Source organism: Ranitomeya imitator, chromosome 1 (assembly GCF_032444005.1).
Source record: "Ranitomeya imitator isolate aRanImi1 chromosome 1, aRanImi1.pri, whole genome shotgun sequence".
NCBI classification, from domain to species: domain Eukaryota; kingdom Metazoa; phylum Chordata; class Amphibia; order Anura; family Dendrobatidae; genus Ranitomeya; species Ranitomeya imitator.
In genome coordinates, this window is record NC_091282.1 from 527,604,046 (window position 1) to 527,617,633 (window position 13,588).

General features: G+C 50.1%; 1 protein-coding gene across 1 annotated transcript in view; it reads left to right on the forward strand.

The window, feature by feature from the left end:
- Positions 1-934: 934 nt before the first annotated feature.
- HSDL2 (hydroxysteroid dehydrogenase like 2) overlaps positions 935-13,588 on the forward strand; it is a 130,234-nt gene continuing 117,580 nt past the window's right edge. The window contains exons 1-2 of the mRNA XM_069767041.1: positions 935-1,048; positions 1,228-1,297. Coding sequence (XP_069623142.1) covers positions 1,281-1,297 — 17 coding nt within the window. The 5' untranslated portion in view covers positions 935-1,048; positions 1,228-1,280. The remainder of the gene's footprint in view (positions 1,049-1,227; positions 1,298-13,588) is intronic.

The window sequence follows — 13,588 nt, forward strand, 5'->3', positions numbered from 1 at the left end:
TTGGTCCTCTCAGCATCTCCTCCACACAGCTCCATAGTTCAGCTCCTTGGTCCTCTCAGCATCTCCTCCACACAGCTCCATAGTGCAGCTCCTTGGTCCTCTCAGCATCTCCTCCACACAGCTCCATAGTGCAGCTCCTTGGGCCTCTCAGCATCTCCTCCACACAGCTTCATAGTGCAGCTCCTTGGGCCTCTCAGCAACTCCTCCACACAGCTCCATAGTGCAGCTCCTTGGTCCTCTCGGCATCTCCTCCACACAGTTCCATAGTGCAGCTCCTTGGTCCTCTCGGCATCTCCTCCACACAGTTCCATAGTGCAGCTCATCGGTCCTCTCAGTGTCTCCACACAGCTCCATAGTGCAGCTCCTTGGTCCTCTCAGCATCTCCTCCACACAGCTCCATAGTGCAGCTCCTTGGGCCTCTCAGCATCTCCTCCACACAGTTCCATAGTGCAGCTCCTCGGTCCTCTCAGCATCTCCTCCACACAGCTCCATAGTGCAGCTCCTTGGGCCTCTCAGCATCTCCTCCACACAGTTCCATAGTGCAGCTCCTCGGTCCTCTCGGCATCTCCTCCACACAGCTCCATAGTGCAGCTCCTCCATCCTCTCAGCATCTCCTCCACACAGCTCCATAGTGCAGCTCCTTGGTCCTCTCAGCATCTCCTCCACACAGCTCCATAGTGCAGCTCCTTGGTCCTCTCGGCATCTCCTCCACACAGTTCCATAGTGCAGCTCCTAGGTCCTCTCAGCATCTCCTCCACACAGCTCCATAGTGCAGCTCCTCGGTCCTCTCAGCATCTCCTCCACACAGCTCCATAGTGCAGCTCCTCGGTCCTCTCAGTGTCTCCACACAGCTGCTTCTCCGTCCTCTCAGCGTCGCAGCCAGTGGCCACAGCACAACACTGATTCCTCTCATGCTGTCTGCTGCTGCACTGGAGAAGGCTCCGCCCTTTCCTGTGACATCATCCCTCACAGGAGCACCTGCATTCTAGACAAGTTGTCTCCGTGACTGGGTGACCGGTCACAGCACAGTTCAGCGCTCTGAGCCCAGGTAACGTCTTGTGACCGCGAGCGGCGGAGCCTGCGTGTAATATCCCGGAAGTAACTGAGGACACTCCGGGTGGTTACTGTTGCAATACGGGGGCGCCGACCTTTATTACATAACGTGCCGGGTGAACTTCGATACGCGGGGTAAAGGGTATAGTCTAACTGCTGCTTTCCTATACACAGTCTCCAGCAAGAAGTCACTGTGAAGGCTGACAGCGGGCAGGACCGGGTGCACCATGCTGCCAAACACTGGGTAAGTGGGCACCAGGCGGGAATCACTTCTTTCTGCGCTCTGTGGGTAGTTCTCAGATCTTCATGAAGGGCACTTTCTTGTTTAGTCACAGACCAGGCTCAATATGTTGTGTGCAGGATGCCAGCCATGTGGGTGCTGCAAGAAATATTATTACCCTACTAATCTAATGACCTAGCGCCTGCAGCATGGTGTGCTCCTCTGCTGCGGCATGGTGTGCTCCTCTGCTGCGGCATGGTGTGCGCCTCTGCTGCGGCATGGTGTGCGCCTCTGCTGCGGCATGGTGTGCTCCTCTGCTGCGGCATGGTGTGCTCCTCTGCTGCGGCAGGGTGTGCTCCTCTGCTGCGGCATGGTGTGCGCCTCTGCTGCGGCATGGTGTGCGCCTCTGCTGCGGCATGGTGTGCTCCTCTGCTGCGGCATGGTGTGCTCCTCTGCTGCGGCATGGTGTGCTCCTCTGCTGCGGCATGGTGTGCTCCTCTGCTGCGGCATGGTGTGCTCCTCTGCTGCGGCATGGTGTGCTCCTCTGCTGCGGCATGGTGTGCTCCTCTGCTGCGGCATGGTGTGCTCCTCTGCTGCGGCATGGTGTGCTCCTCTGCTGCGGCAGGGTGTGCTCCTCTGCTGCGGCAGGGTGTGCTCCTCTGCTGCGGCAGGGTGTGCTCCTCTGCTGCGGCAGGGTGCGCTCCTCTGCTGCGGCATGGTGCGCTCCTCTGCTGCTGCGGCAGGGTGCGCTCCTCTGCTGCTGCGGCAGGGTGCGCTCCTCTGCTGCTGCGGCAGGGTGCGCTCCTCTGCTGCTGCGGCAGGGTGCGCTCCTCTGCTGCTGCGGCATGGTGCGCTCCTCTGCTGCTGCGGCAGGGTGCGCTCCTCTGCTGCTGCGGCAGGGTGCGCTCCTCTGCTGCTGCGGCAGGGTGCGCTCCTCTGCTGCTGCGGCAGGGTGCGCTCCTCTGCTGCTGCGGCAGGGTGCGCTCCTCTGCTGCTGCGGCAGGGTGCGCTCCTCTGCTGCTGCGGCAGGGTGCGCTCCTCTGCTGCTGCGGCAGGGTGCGCTCCTCTGCTGCTGCGGCAGGGTGCGCTCCTCTGCTGCTGCGGCAGGGTGCGCTCCTCTGCTGCTGCGGCAGGGTGCGCTCCTCTGCTGCTGCGGCAGGGTGCGCTCCTCTGCTGCTGCGGCAGGGTGCGCTCCTCTGCTGCTGCGGCAGGGTGCGCTCCTCTGCTGCTGCGGCAGGGTGCGCTCCTCTGCTGCTGCGGCAGGGTGCGCTCCTCTGCTGCTGCGGCAGGGTGCGCTCCTCTGCTGCTGCGGCAGGGTGCGCTCCTCTGCTGCTGCGGCAGGGTGCGCTCCTCTGCTGCTGCGGCAGGGTGCGCTCCTCTGCTGCTGCGGCAGGGTGCGCTCCTCTGCTGCTGCGGCAGGGTGCGCTCCTCTGCTGCTGCGGCAGGGTGCGCTCCTCTGCTGCTGCGGCAGGGTGCGCTCCTCTGCTGCTGCGGCAGGGTGCGCTCCTCTGCTGCTGCGGCAGGGTGCGCTCCTCTGCTGCTGCGGCAGGGTGCGCTCCTCTGCTGCTGCGGCAGGGTGCGCTCCTCTGCTGCTGCGGCAGGGTGCGCTCCTCTGCTGCTGCGGCAGGGTGCGCTCCTCTGCTGCTGCGGCAGGGTGCGCTCCTCTGCTGCTGCGGCAGGGTGCGCTCCTCTGCTGCTGCGGCAGGGTGCGCTCTGCGCCTGCCGAACTTCGCAGGACCTGGACTGTGATGAGGCAATGCTACGGTTACTCTTCACATCATTGGGGATTTATGCGTAGATGCTAAACTGTAATTCATAGCATTTCTGCATCTAAAATCCACCCATATTTTGTCCACATATTCATGCTTTTTTATTGCAAAAATACACCAGGAAACGCAACAAAGCAATGCCAGTCCAGCAGCATAACCTGTGAATTTAGGGTCCATGCATTGAATTGAATATGTAAAATCCAAAACAAAACAGTTTCGGCAACAGAAATTGACATTATTATTCACTTTCTTATATAGTGCCATCATCATCACTGTCCCCATTGGGGCTCACAATCTACATTCCCTATCAGTATGTCTTTGGAATGTGGGAGAAAACCGGAGAACCCGGAGGAAACCCACGCAAACACGGGGAAAACATACAAACTCCTTGCATATGTTGTCCTTGGTGGGATCTGAACTCAGGACCCCAGTGCTGCAAGGCTGCAGTGCTAACCATTGAGCCACCATGCTGAAGTTTAAACAAAACGGATCACAAGCAAATGTCCATATAGATTCCACACTAGAAAACAACAAAAAAATGCAGTATGCTCATAACATTAAAGGGGTTCTCCTGTAGAAAGTTATCTATCCACAGCAGGGGTGGAAACTCACTACTTGGTGCCCCTGTGCATGAAATGTCTGCCCTCTCCCCCTGTCCAGCTGGCCGCTTATGAAGACAATCTGGCCATGGGACCGTTGAGCCTTGGCCTCTGAGCAACAGGCCAGATTTCCCTCATATTCACCGCCCTGCAAGCAGGGGCGTACATAGAGTTCACAGGGCACCATAGCAAAAGTTCTATTTGGGTGATGTTTTGGTCACTTTTGAATGTTGGTTGTGCTTTCACACTTGTGGTAGCATGAGACGGACTCTACAACCCACACATGTGGCTCAGGTAGTGCAGCTCATCCAGGATGGCACATCAATGCGAGCTGTGGCAAGAAGGTTTGCTGTGTCTGTCAGCGTAGTGTCCAGAGGCTGGAGGCGCTACCAGGAGACATGGAGGGGGTAGTAGGAGGGAAACAACGCAGCAGCAGGACCGCTACCTCAGCCTTTGTGCAAGGAGGAGCACTGCAAAATGACCTCCAGCAGGCCACAAATGTACATGTATGACACTTCAGGGTCCTGGTTGTCGCAGTGGCATTGCTTTCGTCATGGGGAGAGTGATGTCACGCTTGGAAGTGAGCAAAGATCTTTATCAGGCAATCACAAACATACAACATGTTCACACTCCAGGCCAGAAGGGGGAGCGCTGATCCAGTTTGTGGGTGGCTCTATCTATCTATCTATCTAGATGGTGGCCCGATTCTAACGCATTGGGTATTCTAGAATATGCATGTCCACGTAGTATATTGCCCAGTCACGTAGTATATTGCCCAGTCACGTAGTATATTGCTTAGTGACGTAGTATATTGCCTAGCCACGTAGTATATTGCCCAGTCACGTAGTATATTGCTTAGTGACGTAGTATATTGCCCAGTTACGTAGTATACAGCGCACAGCCACGTAGTATATTGCCCAGCTATGTAGTATATTGCCCAGCCACGTATGTCACAGGTTAAAAAAATAAACATATACTCACCTTCCGAGGGAACCCTTGTAGTCATGTCGCCTGTGTGCGGTGCACTCGGCAGCTTCCGGTCCCAGGGTTGGTAGCGCAGGACCCGTGATGACATCGCTGTCACATGACCGTGACTTCATGACAGGTCCTTCTCGCGCAGGACCTGTGATGAGGTCGCGGTCACATGACCGTGACGTCATGGCAGGTCCTTGTTGTATACCATCCTTGCCACTGGAACCTGCCGCTTGCATGGAGCTGTCACCGGAGCGTCGCGAGGCGCGGGAATGGTTCCGGAAGGTGAGTATATGATGATTTTTTATTTTTTTTAATTATTTTTAACAGATCTGTTTACTATTGAGGCTGCATAGGCAGCCTCAATAGTAAAAAAGTTGGTCACACAGGGTTAATAGCAGCGTTAATGAAGTGCGTTACACCGCGGTCCATTAGTGCTGCCATTAACCCTGTGTGAGCGCTGACTGGAGGGGAGTAAGGAGTGGGCACTGACTGCGGGGAGGAAGGAGCGCCCATGTTGCCGCCGGACTGCACCTGTCGCTGATTGGTCGTGGCAATGGTCGTGGGCGTTTTGCCACGACCAATCAGCGACTTGGATTCCATGACAGACAGAGGCCGCGACCAATGAATATCCGTGACAGACAGACAGACAGAAAGACGGAAGTGACCCTTAGACAATTATATAGTAGATATTATAATTTATATATTTATAATATATTTCTATATTTCTGGTCTGGAGGGAAAGTGAGTTAGTTCCTGTCAGAGAGACAGAGGAGAAGGAAGCAGAGGGGCTGTGCAGCCAAGAGTGTGCTGCAGCTCCTGGACAGAGAGAACATAGAGAAGGAAGAACACTTTGTAGGGAACATGCAGGAGAGCGAAGCACAGGAGAGTGACAACTGGGGAGGACAGCTGCGATTGGGCTACCTCCCTGCAGAGCGCAGATTCAGGTAGCCGGAAGACCGAGGTTGTGTTGGTCTCTAGGAGGTACAGCACAGACCGGCAGCCCAGCTGGACTACATTTCACCTGTCTGCCCTAATACCCAGGAGACACAGTGGCGCATAGAGCCTGGGTCGTGATAGAGACCCTGTAAAAAGGCTTGAGCCACCTGTCATACGGGTTAGTGTCCCACCTTTATGGAGGACAGAGAGAACAGTGAGGACCTTGATGAAAGCCACAGGCAGCAAGGGACTACACCGCTGTGCTAGTAAGAAGGCATTTAACACGGACCGGGTCACCACCACCACCGTGACATCCCCTTTAAAAGGAACCGATCACCCCCAAAATCGAAGGTGAGCTAAGCCCACCGGCATCAGGGGCTTATCTACAGCATTCTGTAATGCTGTAGATAAGTCCCCGATGTATCCTGAAAGATGAGAAAAAGAGGTTAGATTATACTCACCTGGGGGGGGCATTCCGATCCGATGGGCGTCGCGGTTTGGGACCTCCCATCTTCATAGGATGACGTCCTCTTCTTGTCTTCACGCTCTGGCGCAGGCGTACTTTGTCTGCCCTGTTGAGGGCAGATAAAAGTACTGCAGTGCGCAGGCGCCGGGCCTCTCTGACCTTTCCCGGTGCCTGCTCGCTGCAGTACTTTGCTCTGCCCTCAGCAGGGCAGAAAAAGTACGCCTGCACCGGAGCCTGAGTGAAGATAAGAAGAAGACGTCATCGTAAGAAGATGTGAGGCCCCGGACGGTGACGCCCATCGGACCGGACCGCAGCCGGACCGCCCCTGGGTGAGTATAATCTAACCTCCTTTTTCTCATCTTTCAGGATACATCGGGGGCTTATCTACAGCATTACAGAATGCTGTAGATAAGCCCCTGATGTTGGTGGGTTTAGCTCGCCTTCGATTTTGGGGGTGAAAGGTTCCCTTTAAGTACCGGACCCGGTACAGAGTACCCCTAGGCGACTCGCATGCATCTGCGCAAACTGTTGGAAACCGACTCCATGAGGATGGTCTGAGTGCCTGACGTCCACAGATGGGGGTTGTGCTCACAGCCCAACACCATGCAGGACACTTGGCATTTGCCACAGAACACCAGGATTGGCTAATTCGCCACTGGCGCCCTGTGCTCTTCACAGATGAAAGCAGGTTCACACTGAGTACATGTGACAATCTGGAGACGCCGTGGAGAGCGATCTGCCTGGAACATCCTTCAGCATGACCGGTTTGGCAGTGGGTAGGTAATGGTGTGGGGTGGCATTTCTTTGGAGGGCCGCACAGCCCGCCATGTGCTCGCCAGAGGTAGCCTGACTGCCATTAGGTTCCGAGATGAGATCCTGAGTCCCCTTGTGAGACCGTATGCTGGTGCTGTTGGACCTGGGTTCCTCCTAATGCAGGACAATGCTCATGTGGCTGGAGTGTGTCAGCAGTTCCTGCAAGATGAAGACATTGAAGCTATGGACTGGCCCGCCCATTCCCCAGACTTGAATCCAATTGAACACATCTGGGACATCATGTCTTGCACCATCCACCAACGTCATGGTGCACCACAGACTGTCCATGAGTTGGCGGATCCTTTAGTCCAGGTCTGGGAGGCGATCCCTCAGGAGACCATCTGCCGCCTCATCAGGCGCATGCCCAGGCATTGTAGGGAGGTCATACAGACACGTGGAGGCCACACACACTACTGAGCATCATTTCCTTGTCTTGAGGCATTTCCATTGAAGTTGGATCAGCCTGTAACCTCATTTTCCACTTTGATTTTGAGCATCATTCCAACTCCAGACCTCTGTGGGATATTAGTTGTGATTTACATTGATGATTTTTCGGATTTATTGTTCTCAACACATTCCACTATGTAATGAATAAAGGTTTGCAACTAGAATATTTCATTCAGTGATATCTAGGATGTGGGATCATAGTGTTTGTGCGTGTGTGTGTGTGTGTATATATATCTACTATATAATTGTCTAAGGGTCACTACCGTCTTTCTGTCTGTCTGTCACGGATATTCATTGGTCGCGGCCTCTTGTCTGTCATGGAAATCCAAGTCGCTGATTGGTCGTGGGCGTTTTGCCACAACCAATCAGCGACGGGCACAGTCCGGCGGCAAAATGGCCGCTCTTTCCTCCCCGCAGTCAGTGCCTGCTCCATACTCCCCTCCAGTCAACCCTCACACAGGGTTAATGCCAGCATTACCGGAGCGTGGTGTAACGCACTCCGGTAACGCAGCTATTAACCCTGTGTGACCAACTTTTTACTATTCATGTTGCGTATGCAGCATCAGTAATAAAAAGATCTAATGTTACAAATAATACCAATAAAAAAAAAAAAAGGTTATTCTCACCCTCCGATGTCGCCCGCTGTCCTCGGCAGTGCAAGCGGCGTGTTCCGGTGCCAAGAATGCTATGCGAGAAGGACCTGCCATGACGTCATGTGACCGCGACGTCATCACAAATCCTGTGCTCATACCAACCCTGGGACCGGAAGCTGCCGCGTGCACCGTACACAGGCGCCAGGACTTCAACGGCCCTTCGGAAGGTGAGTATATGTTTATTTTTTATTTTAAGTCTTTTTTTTAACCACGCATATAGTGCCCACATTGCGATATACTACGTGGGCTGTGTTATATACTACATCTCTGTGCTATACACTATGTAGCTGGGCAATATACAACGTGACTGTCCAATATACTACCTAGCTGTGCAATATACTACGTGCTCTGTTATATACTACGTAGCTGTGCAATATACTGTGTGGCTGTGTCAGTTCTGTTATCTACTATGTCGACTGCAATATACTACATGGCTCTGTAATATACTACGTAGCTATGCAATGTACTACGTGCCTCTATAATATACTACGTGGCTATGTTATATACTACGTCGCTGACAAATATACTACATAGCTGTGCAATACACTACGTAGCTGTGCAGTACACTACGTGGCTGTGCAATATACTACGTGGCTGTGCAATATACTACGTGGCTGTGCAATATACTACGTGGCTGTGCAATATACTACGTGCCTGTGCAATATACTACGTGGCTATGCTTTATACTACGTGGCTGACCAATATACATACCTGTGCAATACACTACGTACGCTCTGCTATATACTACGTAGCTCTGTTATATACATCTAGGCATCAATAGTAAAAAAAAAAAAAAAAGTAATGTTAAAAATAGTAAAAAAGCAAAAAACCTGCTATTCTCAGCCTCTGTAGTCCGCCGAGCCACACGTGCCTGCCGCAATCTTCCGTTCCCGACAATGCATTGCAAAATTACCCAGAAGACTTAGCGGTCTCGCGAGACCGCTAAGTCATCTGGGTAATTTCGCAATGCATCCTGGGAACGGAAGATGGCGGCAGGCGTGCGCGTATCGCCGGAGCTTCGGTGGATCCCCGGGGGTGAGTATATAACTATTTTTTATTTTAATAATTTTTTTAACAGGGAAATGGTGCCCACACTACTGTATACTATGTGGGCTGTGTTAGATACCGCGTGGCTGCTATATACTACATAGGCAGTGTTATATACTATGTGCGCTTTTATGTACTATGTGGGCTGTGCTATATATTACGTGGCCACTGTTATACTGCGTGGGCAGTGTTATATACTACGTGGCTGCTATATATTGTGTGGACTGTGCTATATATTACGTGGCCAGTGTTATATACTGCGTGGCCTGTGTTATATACTACGTCGCCTGTGTTATATACTGCGTGGCTGCTATTTACTGCGTGGGCTGTGTTATATAGTACGTGGCTGTGTTATATACTGCGTTGCCACTGTTATATTGCGTGGCCTGTATTAACGCATCGGGTATTCTACAATATGTATGTATATAGCAGCCACATAGTATATAGCACAGGCCACGTAGTTTTTGTCTGCTATATACTACATGGCTCCTGTATACTACGTGGCCTGTGCTATATACTATGTGGCTGCTAAATACATAAATACATATTCTAGAATACCCGATGCGTTAGAATCGGACCACCATCTAGTGTATGTATATATGTGTGTGTGTGTGTATGTATATATAAGACGAGACCCCTAATAAAAAACTGGGAAAACTTAATGACTCGAGTATAAGTCTAGAGTGGGAAATGCAGCAGCTACTGGTAAATTTAAAAAATAAAGATAGATACCAATAAAAGTAAAATTAATTGAGATATCAGTAGGTTGTTTTTGAATATCCATATTGAATCAGGAGCCCATAATAATAATAATGCTCCATAATGTTCATTATGGGCCCCATAAGATGCTCCATACAAAATACGCCCCATATAATGCTGCATTAAGGTTGATTATGGCCCCATAAGATGCTCCATAAAAACATTTGCCCCATATAATGTTGCTGCGACTAAAAAAAAAAAAAAAAAAAAAAAAAATGACATACTCACCTTTTGCACTGAGCAGGCGGGGACACCTGTCCCCTTTCCACCGCTGCGCGCAGCTCCGTCTTCTGTCTCTCTGCAGTGACTGTTCAGGCAGAGGGTGGTGCGCACACTAAACACGTCATCGCGCCCTCTGACCTGAAAGTCACAGCCAGAGGACGTGGAAAACGGAGCAGCGCAAGGCAGTGGAACGGGGACAGGTGAATATCGCATGGCTAACCTCCCCTGTTATACTCACCCTCCCGACATGGTCACTACTTCTCTGATGTGATGACGTCGCCAGCTTGTTCCTGTGTTCAGCGGTCACTTGTAATGCTCATTAAAGTAATGAATATGCGGCTCCACCCCTATGGGGGTGGAGTTGCGTCCATATTCATTACTTTAATGAGCGGCACCATGTGACCGCTGAACACAGGAAGAGCTGCGGGCGCCGGGGAAGCAGGGACATGCAGAGCCGGTGAGTATGATGGACAGCTGCCCCTCCCCCGCCGACCCCCTGACAATGACAATGACTCGAGTATAAGCCGAGAGGGGCACTTTCAGCCTAAAAAAATGGGGTCAGTATATGACGGCCACTTGGAGGTTGGAGGGAGAGTAGACTTCAAAAGAGGGGAGGATAAGGGAGGGTAGAGGTGGGATTGGGTTAAAGGTGCAGTTAGAAGAAAGAAGACCCACTCCTCCACCGTATCTGTTGTCGGGGCAAGGTGTGTGGGGGAAATGGAGGAATGGTTGAGGAGCAGGTCAGCTGGGGAGGGAAGGAGAGATGATTATTTGGTTAGAGGGTGCTGGGGTTTGGGGATAGCGAAAGAGAGTGAGGATTAGTGGAGCCCCATATATTGCTCCATATGGTATGATAGGCCTCATATAATGCTCCATACAGAATAATGGTCCCCATAGCGTGCTGGTGTCCACGACGGCGAGTGGGCCCTGGCACTTGCCGGGTGCATCGGGTGGTGACGCAGGTCCTGCATGCCTGCAAGGGCCCCCTCCACCTCCAGACTCTGTTGCGGTTGCACCGGCGGTATATCCAACTCTGATCCATAGGTTATCATCTATACACCCACCACTGACCCACATGTGATACCCTGTTGACTTTTCGGGATCTGACTCTTGGAACGTGCAACAAACAGCAGAACAGGTAATTTTTATCGCTGTTAGGCCACATTCAGTATTTGGTCAGTATTTTACCTCAATATATGTAAGCCAAAACCAGGAGTGGGTGATAAATACAGAAGTGGTGACGTGTTTCTATTATACTTTTCCTCTGATTGTTACACTCCTGGTTTTGACTTCCAGATACTGAGGTAAAAAACTGACTAAATATTGAATGTGTGAACGTGGCCTTAGCATGGAGAGTCCGCTCTGCTTCAGGAAGCCAGTGGCAGGAGTGGGTCGATGCTGGGGAACGGTGGTGTCCCAGTGGTGCGAGGCTGGAACTGTTGCTCTCCAGGCAGTGGGCTTCAGGAAAATGGCCACCGGTGTCGACACATGCATAGATTTAGATCAGCATTTACCTAAAGCCCACCTCTGGCAGACCTCCTCCTCCCAGCAAATGGCCCGCCCCACTCCTGCCATCGGCAACCCTGCCTCCTGTTAACCGCACCACCACCCCGGTAAACTTAATCAGACTATAAGATGGATCCCCAAGTACGTTTTGTAGTCCCAAAAAATGTTAAGTCTATGGAAAACGGATCCATTAAATTGTAGATTGTGAGCCTTCGCGGCAGGGTCCTCTCTCCTCCTGTACCAGTTATGACTTGTATTGTTTAAGATTATTGTACTTGTTTTTATGTATAACCCTCCTTACATGTAAAGCGCCATGGAATAAATGGCGCTATAACAATAAATAATAATAATAACCATCTGTTGTCTTCCATTTGTAACAGATCCAGTAAGCAAAAATGTTTTCCATGGAGTTCAGTGTTAAAAAACAGATCCACCAGATATCAGTTTTTTAAAAACTGAGTAAAAAGTGAATTTACTATTTACTCTTTAAGGTGCATTTACACTGCCAATCACCCGATGTAAAAATAAAATGTTCATTTGTCAATTGCAATGATTTTTAAGTTTATTTAAATATCGTCAGTCTTGACATAAGATCGTTCTGTGTAAACGAGGCGTGCTACTGAGAACAATACCATACTATGCACACAAAACGATCATTTTGAAATTGCTATGTGCACTTGGTCTGTGTAAACAGACTATTACATGACTGCCGATCGGCATCATATGGCTGTATGGATGTTCCTCCTGTGACCGGTGTTCATAGGATTGTGATGTTTGCAGTACATAGCAAGCTGAAGCCCTGCTATGTATAGCACAGGTTATTGGACTATCGCAAGAAAGAAAAGAAAGAAAACCATTAAATTCAGCAAAATGTAAAAAAAATAAATGTATAAATATGAAAAAAATAAACACAGAACTTTAAATCACCCCCCTTTTGCCCCATGAAAAACAAAACAAATATAGTATATCGCTGCATTAAGTCTAATTTATCAAAATATAAAATTAATTAATCCAGTTATTAACTGGCGTAGTGAGAAAAATAAATCAAAACTCCAAAATTACGTTTTGTTTTTTTTTAAACCACTGCAACATTGCAATAAAATGAATAAGAGGCGATCAAAATGCCATATCTACCCCAAAATGGTATAAAGACGTCCGCTTAGGGCACAAAAAATAAGCATTTACGGAGCCTCAGATCCCCAAAAATGAAAATGCTATGGGTCTCAGAAAGTGGCCACATGAGGGAAAAAAAAAATCTTACAAATTTCCCTTTTTCACCACTTTAAGTATTAAACAAACCTACACATGTGTGGTGTAATTGATGGAATTTTCCCACGGCGCTCGCGCTGACGTCAATGAGTTAAATTGAGTGAATTTGGTGTGAAACTACCAGGACCTTTCTGACGGAACCTCGAGTGTGAGAACTTTCTCACGCTTGCGGTGACATCAGTTAGGTCATAGGAGTTCACCGCGAGGCACTGAACCTAGTGATAGATTCCCTGGATTAAAGCTGCAGTTTTACAGTGTAAGTGCACCCTTAGGCTATGCGCACACATTCAGGATTTTTCGCGTTTTTTTTGGCTGTTTTAAGCTGGAAAAACGCTTAAAAAACCTTACATTAAGCATCCCATCATTTTAATGCATTCCGCAATTTTTGTGCACATGCTGTTTTTTTCCGCGAAAAAGACGCAGCATGTTCATTAATTTTCTCGTTTTTGTCCCTATATTATTGCATTGGGACGCTCCGGAAAGAAATGTGAAAAAAAACGCGAGCGGATTTCTTGCAGAAAAAGTCCGGTTTTGTTCAGGAAAATTCTGCTGACATTCCTGAACGTGTGCACATAGCCTAAGATCCAGATACGTGATTTCTTCTCTGATTGGAGTTGTTCCCATCCCTTTTTTTTCATCTGGCCTAGACGCCATGATGAAGTTTTTCTGCCACAGCTCATTCCTCTAGCCTTCCATCTTCTCCAGCATATACCAGCAAAGTGTCTTTAAAAAAAAGTCTTTATCATACCCTCTGAATAAAAATATCTCCCATGCTGTGCCCTGAGTGAGCCCTATACTGTGCTTCTGAATAAATAATTGCCTCTCATTGTTCTGCCCGCACAAAAAAATGACCA